General features: G+C 39.9%; 1 protein-coding gene across 1 annotated transcript in view; it reads right to left on the reverse strand.

The window, feature by feature from the left end:
• The window catches only part of LOC149798648 (low-density lipoprotein receptor-related protein 1B-like), a 131,669-nt gene extending 113,716 nt beyond the window's left edge, over positions 1-17,953 (reverse strand). The window contains exon 1 of the mRNA XM_089957484.1: positions 17,614-17,953. Coding sequence (XP_089813610.1) covers positions 17,614-17,680 — 67 coding nt within the window. The 5' untranslated portion in view covers positions 17,681-17,953. The remainder of the gene's footprint in view (positions 1-17,613) is intronic.
• Positions 17,954-22,100: the final 4,147 nt, after the last annotated feature.

Here is a 22,100-nt window from a genome sequence, read left to right on the forward strand (position 1 = left end):
CAGCATGCCCGCAACGGAGGAGGCGAAAAGACCATCGGAACGTATTCGGTCGATGGCTGGGACTTAGAAAACCCCAAGATCGTGTACGAGTTTAACGGTTGCTTATTTCACGGATGTCCCGTCTGTTACCCTGACCGTGACACTAAAAATCAGTTTTTGCAACGAACCATGGAAGACTTGTACCAGGACACTTGTCAGCGACGGCTAAAGTTAGAACAGCAAGGATACCAAGTGGTGGAAATGTGGAAACACGAGTACGATCACCGTTTGAAAACCGATCCCGAGTTTAAACGCCTCGTGGAAAGTTACCAGTTCATGGACCCGTTGAACCCGAGGGATAGTTTGTACGGAGGAAGGATCAATGCCACCTGTTTGCTGTACCAAGCCGACGAAGAGAAAGGAGAAGAAATCAAATACTTGGACGTGTGTTCGCTGTATCCCTACGTGTGCAAATATTGTCGCTTTCCCGTAGGGCACCCGCAATTGCTGACGGAACACATCGACCTGAAAAACATTCGACAATACGAAGGCTTGATCAAGTGTAAAGTTTTGCCTCCCACGAACCTATACCATCCCGTCTTACCTCACCATTGTCAAGGCAAACTGATGTTTCCCTTGTGCCGTACTTGTGCCGAAACGTGCAACCAGGACCAACCTTGCCATCACAGCCAGGAAGAACGTGCCTTGACGGGAACCTGGGTTAGCGTGGAATTGTTCAAAGCTCTGGACATGGGATACCAACTGTTAGAAGTGTACGAAATTTGCCACTTTCCCAAGACACAACAGTACCACAAGGGTGACCCTACTCAGAAAGGCATTTTCGCCGACTACGTGGATGCCTTTTTGAAACTGAAACAAGAAGCCAGCGGCTATCCTTCCTGGTGTCACACTCCCGAAGACCAAATACAATTCAAAGAGAAATACTACGAACAAGAAGGCATCTCTTTAGACCACATCGAAAAAAACGAAGGCAGGCGATCGTTTGCCAAAGTGATGTTAAATTGCTTGTGGGGTAAAATGGCACAACGACCGTGTTTACCCAAGACGGAATATTTGACAGAACCTTCCCGCTACTTTCAGATGATTCACGACAAGACCAAATACACGAAACACGTGGACGTCGTTCGAGAGGATTTGATCTTGGTCAATTACGAAGAAGATCTGGACTTTGTACAAGACGACCCTTTTGGAAATGTCATCATTGCAGCTTACGTGACAGCTCATGCTCGCTTAAAATTGTACGAAGCTTTAGAACTGTTAGAAGAACGCGTCCTGTACTTTGACACGGACAGTTGCATCTACATCCATCACCCGATTCAACATCACCCTGACATCGAAGGAGACCGTTTAGGAGCCTGGACAGACGAGCATCCCGACGACAAGATTCTAAGTTTCGTCAGTGGCGGCCCCAAAAATTACGGCTACGAATACCGGGACAAACAAGGAGAAGTGCACACGACGTGCAAAGTGAAAGGACTGACTCTGAATCATCGTACCAGTCGAGTGGTCAACTTTGGTGTATTGAAAGAAGCCTTGCAATCGGGAGAGGATGCAAACTTTAAAGTCACCACCTATCAACCAAACAAGATTGTACGTTTACCCACTCACCACATCGTCAGTCGACCCTTGGAAAAAGTCTATCAAATTGTATACCAGAAGCGAGTGCGACTTCCCAATCACTTTACGTTGCCGTACGGTCACGTCGGTATTGGTCTGTATATAAAACGGATCCCTAGGCAAAATCGATAGTTCATTGTTCATTGAAGTAACTTACCATGTCGTTGACGAAGAAGAAACCAGATTGGTTTGGCTTGAACCCAAGAGGTGACCCAGTATGCACGAGAGTTATTCAAGGAAAAAAGTTACTTTTCAACCTGTGTTAGTGACGGTGCCAGAAGAACCCGTCACCCAGGACAGGACTGTCGTGGACAGGCCTGAAAGACCCTTTCGGGAGGACACTTGTGTGACCTTACCCCATACTATAGAACTGGTTACAACTTTACCCAAAACATGTGGTTGTTGTACAGACACTTGTTTTTATTCCACGTTCATGGTTATCATGTGCTTTTTATTCTTGTACTTATGCCTTTGGCTTTTATGTATTTTTGTCTTTCGTATTCATGTTTGAAACATTCAATAAACGTGTTCTGAAAAAGTATATAAACTCTTGTTTTGTTTGTTTTCGTGTCACAAGTGACATTTCTCACACCATGGCTACCTCTGCTGTCTCTGCTCCCTCTTCCTCTACTGTCAAAGTCATCGACGAACACTTAGATCGTGCCAGTTGGGAGGCTTTGTATCTTCGCCATCCTTTTAACATGATCATTGCTGGACCTAACGGTTCAGGCAAAACCGAATTCGTCAAACGTTTGATCGAACATAAACATCATTTGATCGATCGGCCACCTCAACGGATCGTGTGGTGTTACAAAGAGTGGCAATCGGCGTACAACCTCTTGCGAGAAAGTCAAGGCGATTCCATCGTGTTTGTGGAAGGCATTCCTAAAGAAGACGACGGCATCGTCTCTGACTCCCGTCAAACCCATTTGGTCATTTTCGACGACATGTTAGGAGAAGACGAAGAAGAAATTAAACTGTGGTTCACGCGTAAAGGGCATCACCGTAATGCCAGTGTCGTTTACATCACCCAAAATTTGTTTCAACAAAGTAAAGCCCATCGCACCATCAGTCTCAATGCGCATTACGTGGTCTTGTTTAAAAGCCCTCGAGATAAATCGCAAGTGCAAGTCTTAGCCAAACAGTTAGGAACGCCTTGGCTGACTCAGGCGTACGACGATGCCACTCAAATTCCACACGCCTATTTACTCGTCGATTTGAAACCTACGACTCCCGAGGATTTACGATTTCGTACCCACTTGTTTCACCACTGGTGCCAAGACGGAGGGCCTGTCCTGTACACGTCTCCGTCCTCGACTTCATTTCACTCCCCATAAAAAAAATCTATAAAAACCTCAGACCCTTTTTCGTCTGTCTCACTCTCAGTGCGAACATGACGTCCCTTCAGTCGCATCTTCCCGTCAAATTGATTCGTGCCTTGTATGGCATCAGTCGAGAAAAGGATCCACAAACACGAGCTCGTGTCTTAGAAGCTAGTCTCAAAGAAGTCTTACGATGGTTCACGGTGACGGCACGTCAATTACTCCAAGGAATCATTCAGATTCCTCATCAAACCAAACGCTTTTTTGATCGAAGCAAAGTCGCTTTGGTCCAACTGGCCGATCCCCGCATCGACACTCAAACCAAAAGACAAATCATTTTGAAACCTGGAGGGAGCGGTACTCTAGGAGGGGTCATCATTCGCTCACTCTTAAGATGGGATCCTAATGCCCCCAAAGTTATCCCCAAGACAAAAGTCCAACGAAGCCCCAAGAAGAAAAAGACCAGGTGCCCAAGGAGAACTTCTCCAGTGGCAGGACCCTCCTCTGACCAGACACCACCCCGGAAAAAGAAAAGAAGCCCCCAGAAAAAGAAACAGAGAAAAAGTCCCCAGAAAAAGAAAAGTCCACAGAAGAAAACTAGTCGCAAGAGAGGCACTTCGGCCAGGACGCAACCTTACACTCGCAAACCACGATCTGCCACGTCGGTGACTGTGTCTCCGGCAGCCTCACGTTTATCCACTTCTCCGTTGATGACACCAGGAACTGAAGAGTACTTGGAGACGTTGATCACACCAAGAACTTCTCCGTTGATGACCCCAAAAAGAACTTCCCCAGTGGCAGGACCCTCCAATTTAGTGGCAGTGGCTGCTGCTCACAAAGTACCTTCTCCCAAAATCAAAGTCCATGAAAGATCGGGCATGTTACAAAGTTTACTGGATTTGTCCAAGCAAGAACTGGCTCGATTTAGTCCGTTGCGTACCCCTGCACGACGTGTCATGCCTGTCCTCAAACTGATACGCCGTAAAGACAATCAGTGGCGACGCGTTCCAGTATAAAAAAGGCCTGTGACCAAGTAGGGTATCAGTGTTTTTTTGGTGCTCCTGAAGACTCAAAGATGTCACCCTCCAGAAAACCCCAAGGAATGAAAAGGAAAGAACTACCACCACGTTTAGCCAAACATGGGGACATGTTATCTGTCCTGTCCAAAGCTTCTCCACCCCTACGAAAAAAACTCATTCAAACAGCCTCCAAAGAGGTCATCGATACCGTGTGCGAATGTTGTTTGAATGTTTTGAAAGGCACGATCCCTTTGTCCAAACACCAGAAACAATGCTTAGGCAAACATCGTCACGTTCTTCGCCAAATGGTTCGAAAGAAAATTCCCATTCTTCAAAAAAAGAAGATGTTAGTGCAACGTGGAGGCATTTTGCCTCTCTTGTTAGGCCCCATACTGAAAGGAGTCTTGGGAACCATGTTGGGAGGACTGGTGCGAGCAAGATAAAAAGGCCCTCGGAAGTCCCAAGATCTCAGAATCGACCCCTGACAACCCCATGGAAGGACGAAAACTAGCTTTAGTGCCTTACAAACGATGGATGGAATACCATCGGTGGCAAGAACAACGCACCCCGCATTTACCTCCCAATCCCAATTTGAGCGAGATGTCCCAGTTACAACACAAATTACAGTCCTTGATGGATCGCCAAGATTTGTCCGAAACAGAAAAATCGCAAATGTACGGCCAACTCTTGCAACGACTGCAACTCTTTCACCAGAAAGCTTTAGACGAAACAGCTCTACCCACTTTGAAAGATTTTAAGACCTTGATGAAAAGTCCAGCACCATCATTATTACCACCACCACCACCACCACTACCACTACTACCATCCCCAGGGGTCACCAGAGATGCTACCTCACGAAGACCTGAGGAAGAAGAGATGCGAGAAGTGTTTCAAACACCGTCAGCAGCTCCCATTTCAAGTAAGATTGCAGCATCCTTGCTGACACCGTGCCCCACACCCCAACGAGAAGAAATGAAAGCTTGGGTTAAAAAGATGATGTCCACTCCTCCTTCGACAGAAGTGAAAAAGAAAGAAGGGAAACCAGAAGCGAAAAAAGAAAAGAAAACCAAAGCCATTCCATTGCCACCTCCACCTCCACCACTACCTTCGACTTCTACTCCCGTAGCCCATCGGACACGTAAATCCGTTTCCAAACCACCCTTCCGTCCCACCCAAAGTAACATCACCGAAGAGTGGGTGACTTATTAACACACAAAAAATGGAAAAAGTCTTAGCCAGCATTTACTACGATCCCTCCCATCCTGCAGGTTACGCAGGAGTTCAAAAATTGTATCGTGCTGCTAAAACTCGACTGAAAAGTCTCCGTTTACCTCAAGTGCAACGATGGTTACAAAAACAAGCTACCTACACTTTACACAAACCCATTCGACGCAAGTTTGCCAGAAGTCGCACCCGAGTGGAAGGCATCGATCATCAATGGCAAGCCGATTTAGCCGATGTCTCTCATTTGGTCAGCTACAATCGTGGCTACAAATATTTGTTTTGTGTCATCGACGTCTTTTCCAAATTTGCCTGGGTCGTGCCCTTGACTTCCAAATCCAGCAGCGAGTTAGTGCGAGCCCTGCAACGGGTGCTGAAACAAAGCGGTCGTCACCCTCTTCGATGGCAAACGGACAAAGGTACCGAATTTCTGAACCAAGCTTTCCAAAAAGAATTAAAGAAACGTGACGTTCATTTTTTTACCACCGAGAATCCCGAAACCAAAGCCAGCATCGTGGAACGTTTTCAACGCACTTTGAAAGAACGCATGTGGAAATATTGTACGCATCACCACACTCTGAAGTACATCGACATCTTACCGCACCTGGTGCAAGCGTACAACCAATCTTACCATCGAAGCATTGGACGTGCCCCGCAAGACGTGACTCCCGACAACGAAGTGTTGGTGTTTGAGTGTCTGTTTGGTACGTCCCTGACGAGGGCTGTCCCCAAGAAAAGTGGAGACTTGGCCGTAGGAGATTGGGTGCGCATTGGTAAAACCAAACGCACTTTCGACAAAGGTTACTTACCTAACTGGACGACCGAATTGTTTCGCGTCACTGGACGAGTGCATGGCCGTCATCCTGCCGTCTATAAATTGGAAGACATGAACGGAGAAGTGCTCAAAGGAACGTTTTATTTGCCCGAGTTACAATGTGTCACCAAAAAGGAAGACGACGTGTACGACATCGAAAGCATTCTCGAACGCAGAACCCGTAAAGTGGGCAAACGACGTGTCAAAGAAGTCAAAGTACGTTGGAAAGGATATCCGCCCAGTTTCGATTCTTGGATCGACGCTTCGCAAGTCATCGATTATAAAAAGAAGTGACCATCATGCCCTTTCACACATCAGACGCAGCTACGTCGACCACTCCTCCTTCACCCAGTTCTTCTGTGCAAGAGTTACAAAAACAACCCTTGTGGGTGTGGTGTGGAGAACGTGTGCCTAAAACGCAAATCGTCTTTTTCTGCCAAATCTTCGTGGTGTATTGTGTCATCGGGGCAGCCATCGCCAATTTGAGTTTGCAACAAGGAGACAAATAATTGTGGACCATTTTATTGAGCAGTTGCATCGGTTACCTGCTTCCTAATCCCTCCCTGAAATTCACCTCGAACGGGAACCCCGGGAACCTTGTGTCCAGTGCCAGTGCCAGTCACTACTCCAACCACAACCAGAACCCCATTTTGAGCGGAGACACGCCTCTGACGTCCATTAATAACCCCTCGGACAGCCACAGAACTCTGGAATTATGAGTCACCAAAACCAATTTTACTTAACCTTACCCAGTGACAGTTCCATGGAGGTGTTTCCCCACAACACGTTATGCTGTTACACGGCCAAATTACCTCAGGCTATCCCCTTAGATCACGAAGCCCATTGGGAAGTGGCTTTAGTAGAAATCATTCACCCGACCCAAGTCCTCAATGTCCTTCCCAATGAAAATTTTTTTGATGTGGAAGTTCATGACGAGCAAATGCAACAGTGGATGGATAGCAATGTCAAATATGACAAGAAAACCCGTACACAAAAGTACACCACCTATCACTTGTTCATTCCCCCAGGCTATTATTTTAGTGGTCAACGTTTGGTCAGCACCATAACCTCCAGGTTTAATGTCGTGTTTCTGAAAGCTTTGGAGCATGTCAACAAAAATGTCACCCTGGAGTACCACAAAGCAGCTCGTCGCTTCTTGATGAAATTTGAACGGAGTAAAATCCTGTCCATTTTATTTTGTCCTGAATTGTTTGACATGTTGGGCGGAGACATGAACATGAGAAAGACCATGATCAAGAAAAACGAATTACCCATCGTTTACGACAACGAGTCTTTTAGCAAGTTATTTCGTGCCCCGGTAGAACTGAACCAAGGACTGAATTTGATGTTTGTGTACTCCGATGTGGTGGAGTATAACGTGGTGGGACACACCTCCGTACCGTTACTGCGTGTCATTCCTTTCAAAGTAGATTCTGCCACGGACGCTGACGAGGAAGGTGGAAACACTTACCACGTTCACCGCGAATTTGTCCATCCTCACTATTTGCCGGTCAGCAAGTCGTATTTGGACACGGTCAACATTGCTATAAAAGGAGAGCTGGGACAAAATATTCCATTCACCAAAGGAAAAGTCACGGTGAAACTCCATTTTCGAAAACGGTTCTCTCACGACTCGTAAGTAAGTCATGTATCCAGTGTACCGAGGGGTTGCTCGACAGCGAGGACACGGTTTAGGAGACATGTTAAAATCGGCCTTTCGTTCGGTGGCCCCAATGTTGAAACCGATGGTGACACGCGGATTGCACGCCTTGAAAGATGCGGCACTGACGCAAGGCAAAGAATTTCTCCAAAATGTCATCATCGACAAACAAAACCCTAAAGAAGCCTTCATGAGGGCAGGCAAAAATGTCTTGCTGCAAACGGGTAAAGACATTTTGGGCCGACAAGACACACCTATAAATGCCCTGCACGCTACCGAGTCAGGCATTCAGCAAGGACAAGGCAGAAAGAGACGACGAAAAAACACCCTTTCACCAGACTTCAAGCGAGAAAGGCCAAGAAAAGAAGAACCGTTCGAGACTTAGACGTTTTCGATTATTGAGTAAAGAGACAAAAAATGATGCACCGAGAATCTTGCACTTGTTCCAAGACGGAACTGGATCTGTTTGCCATGCCCCCCACGATGATGACCATGCAAGAATCCCAATGGGTGGAATTTCACCCCGTCTCCTCACTGACCGATTCCGCTCCCATCGAGTTTGAAATCAAAGGACAGCCCGAAGATTACATCGATCTGAATAGCAGTTACTTGTACCTGAAAGTCAAAATTCTAGATAAGACTGGAGGTGCTATAGACGATGAAGCAGTAGCTCCCGTCAACAATTTCATGCATTCCTTGTTCAGTGGAGTGGACTTGTACTTGAATAACAAACTGGTCAGTAGCAGCATGGATACTTACCCTTATCGTGCTTACCTGGAAAATCTCTTGACATACGGAATAGATGCCAAGAACACTCATCTCAATGCCTGTGTGGTATGGGAAGCTGACGAACCTACCAAGTTTGAACTATTGGAATCTGATGAAAAGAAAGACAACAATGATGGATTTCTAGAACGAAGAAAGAGAATCACGGGAGCCGACACAAGTTTAGAACTGATGGATCGTTTGCATTTGGACATGTGGTTGCAAGAAAAGTATTTGCTGAACGGAGTGGATGTCCGCCTGAGACTGAATCGTAGCAGTGCCGCTTTCCATTTGATGGCTGATAGTGACGGTTACAAAACCAAAATCCTAGAAGCCAGACTCTACGTACGCCGTGTGGAAGTGTTACCTAAAGTGGGAAACGACATCAGTCAAACATTGAGCAGAACAACCGCCAAGTATCCCATACGACGCGTGGAAGTGAAAACCTTCACCATTCCCAAGGGACAGCGATCCATGATCGAAGATCATCTGTTCCAAGGACAGTTACCCAAACGTTTGATCGTTGGTATCGTCGAGAATACAGCCTTCAACGGAGCTGCCGAAAAAAATCCTTTCTACTTTCAACACTTTGGCTTGTCCAAAATCGAAGTCAGTCGCGATGGCAAGACCTTGTGTACCCGACCTTTCGAGCCTGACTTTACCAAGAAGAATTACTTGAGATCGTACTTGTCCCTGTACGAAGCCACCGGACAGTTAGGAACCAATACCAGTCACGGTATTACGTACGAGGATTATGCAGGAGGTTACGCTTTGTGGCCTTTCGATTTCACTCCAGACCAAGGCAGCGACGAGGGACATTTCCACCCTATAAAATCCGGCCAGATTCGTGTGGAAATTCAGTTTAAAGACCGAGACCCTGATGAAACGGTGAACGTCATCCTGTATGCCGAATTTGATAATACGATAGAAATCAACAGTTTGAGAGAAGTCATTCTAGATTACTAGAAGCCATGGAAGACTGTTATTCCTCTTTACCTAGTGGAGAAGCTTTTAGTGTTGGATTATTGTTAAAAAATGTTAGAGTTGTTGTTGTTTAGTGTTAAGTGATTTTTGAATAAAAAATGTTGTGTTTTGAAAAAATTGTTTGATGTTATTTTGTTGGATTATTGTTAAAAATGTTAGAGTTGTTGTTTAGTGTTAAGTGATTTTTGAATAAAAAATGTTGTGTTTTGAAAGAAATGCCTTTGTCTTTTGTTTAGCTATAAGAATGTTGGATTGATGCTCTTTCATTTCTTACTATCCCTCTAAACGTTGCGACTCAAAAACTGTGTGGGGGATGTTTTCCTTCACGTCCGCGCTTTGACTTTAAGAACCGGGGTTGTTTCCAGTCTAACCATCCATTGTCGACTCATCCTCCTACTAAGATGTACTCCAAACTAGCTAAGCTCAACGAAGCCTATGTGAATTTGCATAGGGTCAGACACAGTCTGATACCGAAGCCAGAAGAAATAGAGAATGTGAGAATGTTAAAAATCACTGAAGACCTGATAGAAGAGCTCTTCAGAGAAGAAATGAACAGGGAAAAAGAAGAATGGACAGAGAAGTACAGACTTCAGAGACAGCAGCAACAGCAGCAACAACAATAGCAGCAGCAACCTGAAGCTGACAGAGGCTTTGTCGATTGCCGTATCGACACCAAAGATTTCTTCTTCTCTTTCCGAAGAAGCAGACCTATTGCCAGAAAGTCTATAATCAGAGGACATCGCATTCTTAGAAACTAAAAAAGAATGCCATAGTAAACAAAAAAAAAAAAAAACAGCCCTTTTCAGGGCTACCCCAATACTCTAGAAAAGAAATAACAATCCATTTGCCAATGTGTGTAGGTAGAGTAGTGTGAAAATAAACACTAACTCTTTTTTAAAAAAATGTGAGGGCATGTGTTTGTGTGTTTGTGTTTGTAAGTGGTTAAGTAGGTTGGTATGGATAGTAGATTAAAATGATGTCTTTTTTTTTGGTGTTTCAGGTGTAGATTAGGAGTTAGATTGGATTGCTTTGCGTATGTGGATAGTCTATTGAAGTGATTTATAAAAAATTTTAAAATAGTGATGGGTAGCATAAAAAAGTGAGTGAGTGTTTCTTTTAGGTCGGCGCGTTGTTTCTTTTGGTCATGATTTAGGTAAGATTAATTTTATGTTTTTTAGGGGATGTTTTCCTTCACGTCCGCGCTTTCACTATAAATTGAAACTCGCTGGGCAGTCTAGCTACCCTTGTTGATTGATCAACACCACCACCAGAAGAATGAACACGAGATTGGTTAAAATGTTGGAACTTCATGTGCATCTGGAATATGCCAGGCGCCTGTTGAATGAACTGGCCGCGGAAGCCATTGTGGAAGACGGAAGGATAAGAGAGGAGGAGGAAAGAAGAAATAAAGAAATGGAGGAAAGAAAATATAAAGAAGAGGAGGAGAGAAGAAAGAAAGAAGAAGAAGAGGAGGAGGAAAAGGAGAGAAGAAGAAGAAGAAATTTCAGAATCCCAGAGAGCGAAAATTGGGATTCTGAAGCCACATATCCTGCCTCTGCTCTCACCCCCAAAAAGGTAAAAAGTAACTGGGGGATAAGATGTGTATGTGGCGCCAGGCCTGGAAGGTGCCACCATTAACCAGGTGCCCATGAAGTTCCAAACAAAAAACAGCCCTTTTCAGGGCTTCCTAATACTCTAGAAAAGAAATAACGATCTATTTGCCAATGTGTGTAGGTAGAGTAGTGTGAATATAAACACTAACTCTTTATTGATAGTGCGAGTGTATGTGTTCATGTGTTTGTGTTTGTGAATGTTAAAGGAAGTTTGTGTGAATAGTAGATTATGGGTTTCTTTATTGTTTCTTAGCGTATGTGGAGAGTATAGTTTGGGTTTGATTATATGAAATGAGAAAAGTGGGGGGTGTTTTCCTTCACGTCCGCGCTTTCAGTATAAGAACCCACCACGTTCGTCGTTGGAACCATTCTACAAAGAAGATGGCTTCTAACCAAATGGACAAAATACAAACCTTGCAAGACGTTTTAGACAACTTAGGAATAATGGAACAGATGCTAATAAGACTCGTTGAAGACCATTATTCCTATAGTTCCCATCGTGTAAAGATGGAAATTAATAACTTAAGAAAAGCAAAGGACAAGATTAGTGGTGTAATGAAAGAGATAAAGGAGGAGAAGGAGGATGAAGAGGAAAGAATAAGAATACGCAAATGGAACGAAAAAATTGAAAAAGAAGAAGAAAATGAAAAGAGGAAGAAAGAAGAGGAGGAAGAGAAGAAGAAAGAAGAGGAGGAGAAGAAAAAAAGAAAGAGAAGAAGAGTGTAGGAGATAAAATAAGAACTTGGTGGAGAAAAAGAAGAAATTAGAAGAAGAAGAAGAAAACCCAAAAGCCCTTTTCAGGGCCAGCCATATTTCTCGAAAAGAGATAGCCTTTCAATTGCCTACCCCTTTTTTAAATTTAAATTTAAATTTAAATTTAAAAAAAACGTTTTTTTAAAAAAAAAATCCCAAACTCTATTCCCCATGTTAATTTCCCCTTGTCGCTAGACAGACCCACACTATAGTTCCATGTTAAATTCCCCTTGTCGCTAGAGTGACCCACGATTTATTCCCCATGTTAATTCCCCTTGTCGCTAATCTGACCCACGATTTTTCTCCATGTTAAATTTCCATTGTCGCTAATCGTTCCCAGGGGGGGGGTCTGTAATGCTAATTCCCATTGTCACTAATGTATCCCTATAAACTACTCCCGATGCTACACATGTACTATTTTGTTATGTTTTGCAATTATGGGTTCAATGAGAAAATAGAGACTTGCTGATGTACTCTCTTTTACGAGTGGTCTATGAGCTATCAAATTGTTGTTCCGAAATCAACCGATTGGACATTCTTAGTCTTGCTCATGAAATGCCCCTTGGCTGGTCATTTAGAAGCTAGTATCACAAGATGTTGAATCATCTTGACTGGGCCAAAATTAAAAGTCATGTTTCTAAATACAGTAATCTCGTCACATTTGCCAAAAGGTTGGGAGACCGCTCCTGTGACCTAGTGGTTAGAGCGTCCGCCTCGGATGCGAAAGGTCGTGGGTTCGATCCCTGGCCGAGTCATACCAAAGACTTACAAAAATGGTACTAACAGCTGCCTCGCTTGGCGCTCAGCATTAAGAGGTTAGTGTTAGGACTGGTCGGCCTGGTGTCAGGATAATGTGACTGGGTGGGACATCATGCTACATGTCTGCGGCATGATCCCCAGTGCTAGACATCACTATAAACTGCCACACTGTAGACATTGCAGCGATATGACTGAAAAATTGTTAAAGCTACGTTAAAAATCCAAATCACACACACAGACAAACATCAAATGGTTGGAAAACCCCGCTCAACAGATACCTAAGGCTCAAACCATTTAACAGAATACGGTAGTGTGTATCGGTCCCTTACATAAGACCAGGTCAGGCAATTAATGCTTGTTGACTGTAATATGTGCCCCCCCCCCCTACGATTTCCAGAGAACATTCCTTTGAGAAGTATAAAAACTGAAACCATGTTACAATCTTTGATAAATTTTTCTCTCGTTAATATGAATATGATTCGCCACCTTAAATGTGTTTTATGATTTTTTTTCATATGCTTCCAATATCCTAAGGCAGGTTATATGAATAAAGTTGTATTTTATTATAATATGGTTTTAAATCATTAGTACAGCCCACGTGCACACAGAGATACAATTATATATCAGCAAGGAGAAAAGAGATAGTTTGACTGAGTATTCTGAACAAAACGTTCCATATCTCCATCTCACTTTTTCAACACACATTACAACGAAATATTTTATTCAAATTTTGTTTTCGATATGTTCAAGCTTATACCATACAAAATCAAGGTTATTACAATTATGTGCTATACTGACCTCAAACCACTATATACGAGTGGACTGAGGAATTCTTAAACACAAGGATTTGCTAAAATAAAGTCGTCCAATAGCGCTGTTTTGACGGCAAGTGGCACACACAGCTACTAATTGCTTGACTACTCCATTGCTAAATAATCGGTACATTGTTGACACCTTATTCCATTTTGACAGGCAATGAATATCAACTATACCTATAAGTTAGGTTTGCGCTAATCGACATGTATACTATATATATATTTTGAATTCGTGCACATTCTTGATTTGTCTCCAGTTACATACTGTCCATTGTCTTGACATTAAATCCAAATTTAGAGTAGAATAATATTTGTCATAAAATGTAGTCAAGAAAGTACAAAATTAATGTGAACATACATGACTTAAGATACGAAATGAAGAATTAAAACGCACATTAAACATACCTCAAGAAAGCAAAGATGATCTTTCTTGATGTTTTTTGGTTTAAGACCATTTTTAGCGCATGGTAGGCTATACATAGACACCATTATATCTGGTAGAGGAAGAACTCGTAAAAATTACAGGAAGAACCCGTGACCCACAGGATACTACTCGAAGCTTTCTCATGAACCCACGCTGGACGAACCACGAAGACAGTTGAGATGTCTGTGATCTGTAAAGGCGAGCGCCTTAGACCACTCAACTACCCGGGACATCTCATCTTTCTTGTCAGGCCATAAATGTTAATTAAACCAACAATAACACTAGATTTAAATGAATGTCATTGTTTTGATTTCCCAAAACAATTTTAATATCTAATTCTTGAATCACTGTTCAAAACTGTCTTATGCCTTCCTATGTTTTACATAAATGTTTGTCAGGATCATATCAAAGATAAGTAGACTTCCCGTTCAAAATGTTCACAAGTTTTGAACAATATTCCTAGAACAAAATTTAAAACACAATTTAAATTTGGATAGTTTCAAATAAATACACCGATAATGGCTATCCCATACAACTATGCAGGTTTTGATTCTTGATGACAAATTTGGTACACAGGCTGTTCATACTGAATTGCAGTCTGTTTTAAATAAATTGTCCTTTGTGCTTCCCGTTTGACGTAAATTCGTGACAAAAGAAAAAAGTGAAAATAGTTTCTATATCTGATTACTGGTATATGTAGTGAAACATACACACGCACACGTACGGACGTGTATTATATATATATATATATATATATATATATATATATATATATATATATATATATATATATATATATATATATATATGATTTGTAATAACTATGAAGATTAACTGTCTTGAAAACGTTTAGATTAAGAAGTTATGCCATGCGTAATGGAGAACCGACGTAATCTCCCGTCATCTAACTCGAGCAAATCACTTTTATCAGGGTACTATTTATTAACCTGTGTACGGTACATATCTTTTACATGCACAAATAGCATTTACATAACTATACAATATAACTGAACCGAGAAAGAGGTCAAACAGCCAACATACTGGAAGATTGCCAGGTGATCGTCGATAACAAGATCTACCTCGTTCATGTAATGCAGCGTACAAAACGCACCACTTCAAAACTGAATTATTTTAAAAAGTTCTACAGCACAGTTTGTTCACTAACAAGTTAGTTATGGATAAATAAACATATACAGAAGGAAACCTATATATATAAAATTGATTGATGTTGATAATAGCACAGTAAAAACACGATATAAATATACGACCTCGTCCATTTACAAAGCGAGATGAAAACAGTACGCATACTGCTATTGCCATCATACTGGAATTGTTTCTTGTCAGACACTTTGGAAGATTACAGCCATAAGCCTTAAAAAAGCTTGAAAATGCAATCTTTCTCGAGATTACAAGGAATTTGTTTAATAAAAAATACCCAACCCCTCCAAAACCAGGGAATATATATGTGTATAGATAAATAAATAAATAAATAAAAAATAAATAAATAAATAGATAAATAAATAAATACGGCTCTTAATATGCCAAATACAACATATTAGCAGTTTAACATCAAGTATCTTATCTTTCTATTTTATTTAAAGGATCTTCTTTCCATATTTAGAAGGACCTCCTAATATATAGTACTTTTATTTTAATTCCTAAATTTATCATTAATAAAGCCAGTGTCAAAATCCTATTGCATCAAAAATAGCGAGGTCCGATTTTTAGACAATAAAGTAGACAAAATAAACTCTGCATAACCGAGACAGAACACCTCTGCCCTTCTATGTCTCGTCATTGGTAATGGATCCCAATGGATTGATCACCTTTTGTCCTGAATTAAGGTCATTTCAATATCATTTATAGCACTGAGATCCAATTACAACCTGGCTTCATATGATAAATTACCAGTTTTGTGTTTTGTGCTTTATTACGCAGTTTTCTGTTTTGTGTTTTATTGTGCTATATCATTTTCAAAACAACTTAGCATGAATATAAAGTATTCTCAGTTATAACACGGAACACCCTTATTGCTCACAAGAACAGCATTATTACGGGGTAGCACTGTAACGAGAATACTATAAGTAGTGCGCTAGAAAGGTTTTACTGTTAATTTGCCAGTATATTGATCACGGATGAAAATATAACAGGCCGCACCTATTCCTCCGTGAGAGGTCGCGGGTTGGATTCGAGGTAGAGTCATACCAAAGACTTATAAAAATGGTACTGCAGATACTTCGCTTGACGCTCACCATTAAGATGTTAGTATTAGGACTGGGTAGGACATGTCTGAGGGATGATGCCCCAGTGCTAGACATCACTATAAACTGCCACACTGCGGCTACATTAAAAATCCAAATCACACACACACACACACACACACACACACACATTTTTTGGAATATAAATACCTACTGAACATATCTGACATATTTCATGCGCTCGTGATTTATGTACTGTAATCTTATTGTTCGGTGTCATAAAGTTTCTCACATGCAATAAAGTCAATGACGTCATGAAAAACCTACATTTCCTTATTTACAAACCATGTATATCATATCTACAGTAAAATAATTTATATTTCTGACAATTAAATTATATAAATTGTTATACAATGGTATGCTTGGTGACATTTGTAACCATTATTATTGCATTAATAAAAAAATCTGTTTAAACTAAAACTAACAACACAAAAACATTCTCAAGTGTATCGCATTATCCAGTTCTTTAAATGTTCCATCTCTTCGCTTGTAACCAGTGCTTGCTTGTGTCTTGCTAAAACACCTAACACTAGACAATTTATTTCGGCAGTTGCCAAGTTTTATGTCGTCCACTGTGGTTCCAGTTTTACATCCCTTTATATTAAAATGTTGTTAAATTATCTAATTTCATCTCCCTTCACTACTGAGAGATGCATTTTTGAAAATGTGTAAAGTAGACTAAGTAGATAGGTGATTTCATAATATTTCAAAGCTGTTGAACCATCAAATAATAAAATGTTTCTATTCTTTAATGAGTATCACACACTAAAAATAAAATAATTTGTGTGTACATTTACGATATTATATATATTCTTAATGTGTCATTTAATTAGCGTCTACTGCTGTGACCATGAACGGCGTTTGTGGGTGGCAAGTGGGGCGACCGCCCCAGGCCCTGCTCTTGAGGGGGCCCCGCGCTTTAGGCCTAAGGGCGTCCTTATGCGTTTGTCAGGCTATATTCTCCACCAAATCGCGAAAGTTGATCCGGTCTAGACATATTCAGTGTTTGCAGTAGCATACCAATCGAGATACCTATACTCTGGCCCCGCGCGGTCATGGTCGGCCCTAGACCCCGCGTACTCCTAAAGCCGCTTCTGGCTGTGACAACACGAATGTCGAAGACAAAATCTGTGTTAAACATATATAAACAGTGATTAAAACCAAGGTAGATTTCATCTGATGTCTTTACTTTTTGATGTTTTACAAGATGATCATTTATTACTTTATACAGCGAAATCATCATAACATCGCTCCGGGGTTGTGGAAATTTGACAGCCATTGACTCCCAATAAATCTTATTTGAATCGTAAGGAAGTACGTTGTTTCAACAATAAAGTTTATGAAATCGGTTTAAACAATGTTCAGTTTTTGCTATAATTGTTGGGCAAGGGATTTAAATTATCCCACGAGCTTCATAAATTTCATTCGAAACGACCACGAAATGAAAATTTACTATTTATTATATACAATGTATGTATGCATGTATGTATGTATGTATGTATGTATGTATGTGTTTGTGTGTGTGTGGGTGTGTGTGTGTGTGTGTGTGTGTATTTCAGAGAGAGAGCGAGAGAGAGAGTACTTACAAGCACAATATACGGATGTTGAGTACATCATTAGCAAGAACAGAAGTCCCCGTTTCCACATTTTCATTATTGTGAATTTGTCACCGAATATTCCATTCAAAGATTTTATCCCATTTGCGATTAATCCTTTCTCCAGTATAGCTGAACCTGAGCAAGTCTTTCACCGCACAGTACTGCGCGAATTGAATGGAGATAAATAATGTACCCGTCTTTCCTGATGACAGTCCAACATTGTAGTATACAGCCGAAAAAAGTCTAACAGGTTTTATCAAACTGGAAGCGCTTAAGAAATACTTCAGTAATATTCTACTAATTTTATATATTTTCTTTTTTTTTATACAAATATTGCATACTTACAAATCATCTATTACTCATTGGAGAACGTTGTTTTATTAGCTTATATAAACTATATATAACATGCATTAAGGTGTTTCTACACGACTACAGGAGGTATAATTTGTTCATAGATGACAACTAAAACTTCCTTGTTGCATTGCAAAACCTTTTGTACGTAAACATGTTTTAATTATGAGACAAAAGACACGCTTAGTCCGATGCTATTTTAGAGTAGATTGCAGGTTAGAGCAACATTGTAGCAGCATGCTTAATTGTAAGAAAAAGGCACGGGGACCTTTTAATTTCCTTTAATGATAAACATTCTGTATTTCCACCACAATAATGATTTCGATGTGTTCAGTTCAGTCATAGTGTGAAATGCAGATATAATGCCTATATAGACTTTATTTAGAACATGTTGCCTGAGCCGCACGTTCCTTGTCTAAAAAGGAAAAGTGTCGGCTGCAAAACATAATTTTATTTGTGCATGGCTGTCTTTTTCTAGTCTTTCTAGACTACAAAAAAGACAGCCATGCACAAAAAATATAGTTTGTAGCCGACACATTTTCTTGTAAATAATTCTCTAAATTTGCTTAATAGTCTATAAGTGCTACTACAACAATGACATATCCGGGATATATAGAATCTATGTTGGGGTTTGGACCAAGACAAGGAAATCCCAGTCAAGGGGTTACATTATTTGTCTCCCCGCGAGGCTTGCCGAAGGGGGGAGACATATAATGTAACCCATCGACTGGGATTTCATTGTCTCGGTCCAAAACTCAACATAGATTCTTTTTCTCACCCAATAATTTTATTTCAAGTAAAAACAAACTTCTCACTTGTGCAATATCGTTCACGCGCCAATGTTTACATGCGATGCAACAAATAAGTTAATGAGGACTGTGGTGTGACCGTGTCATCCGAAGTACACAGTTGTTATGCGTGAGTCAAACCAAATAACAACATAAAACTTTGCATATTATCGAGGTATTATCACATTTAATATATGGATGTTATATGAAATTAACAATAAATAGTTAATATTTATTACAAGAAAATGTTTCATTTTCATCAGTTGCAATTTAGAAAATTATAGTGTAAATAATGAAACGATACTGGGCCCACACCTGTGTTGTAGTGTATAGGCTATTATTATAAAGAAAAGTTCCATGTAGCATGAGTGTCCGTGCTTGGGTTATTCATGGTAATTAGTGATTTGTGTCATTATCGTATATAACTCCTTTTCTATGGAGGAGGTGAAACTGTTTGTGTCATACTTGTGTTGTCCTTAATATTGATTGTAAATTTACCCCCGTGTATAAAAGACCCTCCAAATAAGGACCCTTGTGGATAACCATGTGCTAAACTTTCAAGTGCACGGATTCTTTGAAAAGTTATTTTTCTGTCTTGGAAATATGGCAAGTGCTACCGTGAAATTTGCTTATGGATTAATGTGTTGACGGATAAATGATTTCTTCTGGTTGGTAAGTGCATTATTTGTCATTAAATATTATAAGTATATTTTTGATAGAACTAGGACACAATGGATATGCTTAACAAAATTATAATAAAGCATGTTTGACATAACACATTTTCCGGTCTATTACTAAGTTTTCTGTTGTTGTTAAGAGAGTTGGGAGGCTATGAAGAGTATAGGTCTATAGTCTATGTGCATGGATCAGTGTTTCCTGCCATTGTTCAGTTCACACAGCATTGACAATTTTATCCTATCTGTAGCAGTCATTTTTCAGGTCAGCCTCGTTAAATGTAGCCAACAGTATATAATTTGTTTCACACGAAGTATTTAAAACTAGTTACGTAGCTTTAGCTACATTTAAAGACGCTGACCTGAACATTTATTGAGCGAGGCCTGCATATAGGATAAATTGACCATGCTGTGTGCTACGAACTAGCATGATAACAAAAAGCTCGACATCGTATACGTATGTGTCTTGGTCTCACTCGAAATGTTTTTGTATGGTGTGTTCTCAAAGATGGATTTACCTTAGGTTACTCTGTTTTTGTTGTATATTTGTTGTTGTTGTTGTTGTTTGATTTTAGAACATCTACGTCAGGTACAGCAGAAGACAACAAGGGTTTCTTTTTTTAAAGTAGTTCTGGGCGAGTGGACACTTTGACTGAGATGACTGGTCTGAGATGACTAGATTGAGATAAGAAAAGTAAGGTTATCAAAACAGCTAGATTTCTCTGTCACATGGGTGAGAAACAATTTGTCCTTACATAAATGTACATAAAAAAAGATGTCATTATGACTCATCGATTTCTTGGTCAATAAAATATTTTCCAGCATCTGCAACAAGTTGAAATAAACTAGTTGAAACATAATACAAATAAAGGTTTGATTCCTGTAGACACAGCCATGTGAAGTTTTGCAAACACAACGACTTTTGTGTTTTATTTGTTTGTCTTGTCTACGTTTTGCATTTGCCTTTGAAAAAGACTCATTGAGAGTCCAAAGGGCTTAGGCTAGTTAGGTACTAGTTTTGCACTGTTCGTTGTCAGTTTATTGCGTTTATCTTAATCAATCCCTGACACACGTAGTCCCTTGCTGGAACCAGTGTACTTGAAAGGACTGTTATTCGCCATTTGATGTGTGATATATATATATATATATATATATATATATATATATATATATATATATATATATATATATATATATATAGTTGTGTAAATATATTAAGAATGATATTTTTGTTCAAACTCAGAAAATCTATCTACAATTACGATGAAGATGTTGATTTTGATGCAATGTATATGTCTCTACTGTGAGCAATAATAAAGGTAGGAGAACGCTTGACGTTTTTAAAAGTAATAATCTACACACAAATTTATTTATGAATGTATGGATTTTCCATTTCCAAAAGAGAAGAGGAAACCCTACAAATATATAGATAGTATATTATGTCGCGTATGACGAATACAAAATGGTGATAATTTATTTAAGTTTCTTGCGAAAAGTTCACTCTCACTTCTCTCCCTCAATCTTTTCTTTTATTTAAAGATTCAGTCAGCAATCTCAGATCCGCCAATGGTAATATTGTGAGAGAAAAAAAATGAAAACCCTGTACATACAAACATGACATGAGAAAGTATTATATATACTGTGTGACGTATGATTAAGGGTGGAAGTGTTATTTGCTCGTATGTCTGAGTTGTCTTCTCTTATTTTTATACTAGACTAAATTCTATTAAGCAGAGGGAACTACCCTCCGTTGAAAACAAATAAACACTAATGACTGTATCGACATGTGTTAGAATACGATGAGAGTGTTTGGATGAGTAATAGTGCGAATGAATTTGCATGACTGATGAACAGACAACTTTTTTAAAGAAGGAAAGTTCTGGTTTATGTTACTCTGTGTAGTATCATTCAATGCTTGTACCTGTTAACCTATCGTACAAATATTTACTGATATACTATTATATATAGATTTAATAAAACAATTATATAAAAATCCTCCCAAAACATGAATGCTATGTTTGCTTTTTTCATGCATATATGCCACTTTCTATTATTGGTGTTGATTACATATTTTGTATCTAAGTACATTTACAATATACATCTGAAAATGTTTGCCAGACGTCCAACTTTCATTTAAGCGATAGTAACTTTCATTTAAGCGATAGTAGCGCTTTATCACATAGCATAGTTTCATCCTAATTCAGCTTAATTGTGAAGTTGTATAGTTTAGAATCTGTTCCCTTATGCATTGAATTTAGTATTTCATGAATGTCGTGATTCTTCTGACCTTTACGAGTTGCATACAAATATATGACCTTTACGAGTTACATACATATATATGACCTTTACGAGTTGCATACAAAGCAAACACATGTCAGTTATCTCCTTCTACATCTTTTGCATTTATTTATCTGACACTAATTAATATATCATCAATAAGGAATATTGAATCTCGTAAGATGAATTTGCCTTGCTACATTAAATGCAATTTGTGCATTCTACCTGCTAATGGCATCAGACATATTACAAACAAGGCAGAGACGTGTTGCATTAAATATGTACAGTACTATTATCGCCCATTCCTTTCAAAAGAATAGAGTGCACATGAAAACTGTGGTAAATGAATGCAAAATACTATTGCGCACTACGTGGTAATGTATTC

Source organism: Sinohyriopsis cumingii, chromosome 5 (genome assembly GCF_028554795.1).
Source record: "Sinohyriopsis cumingii isolate HCF-2022 chromosome 5, ASM2855479v2, whole genome shotgun sequence".
Lineage (NCBI taxonomy): Eukaryota > Metazoa > Mollusca > Bivalvia > Unionida > Unionidae > Sinohyriopsis > Sinohyriopsis cumingii.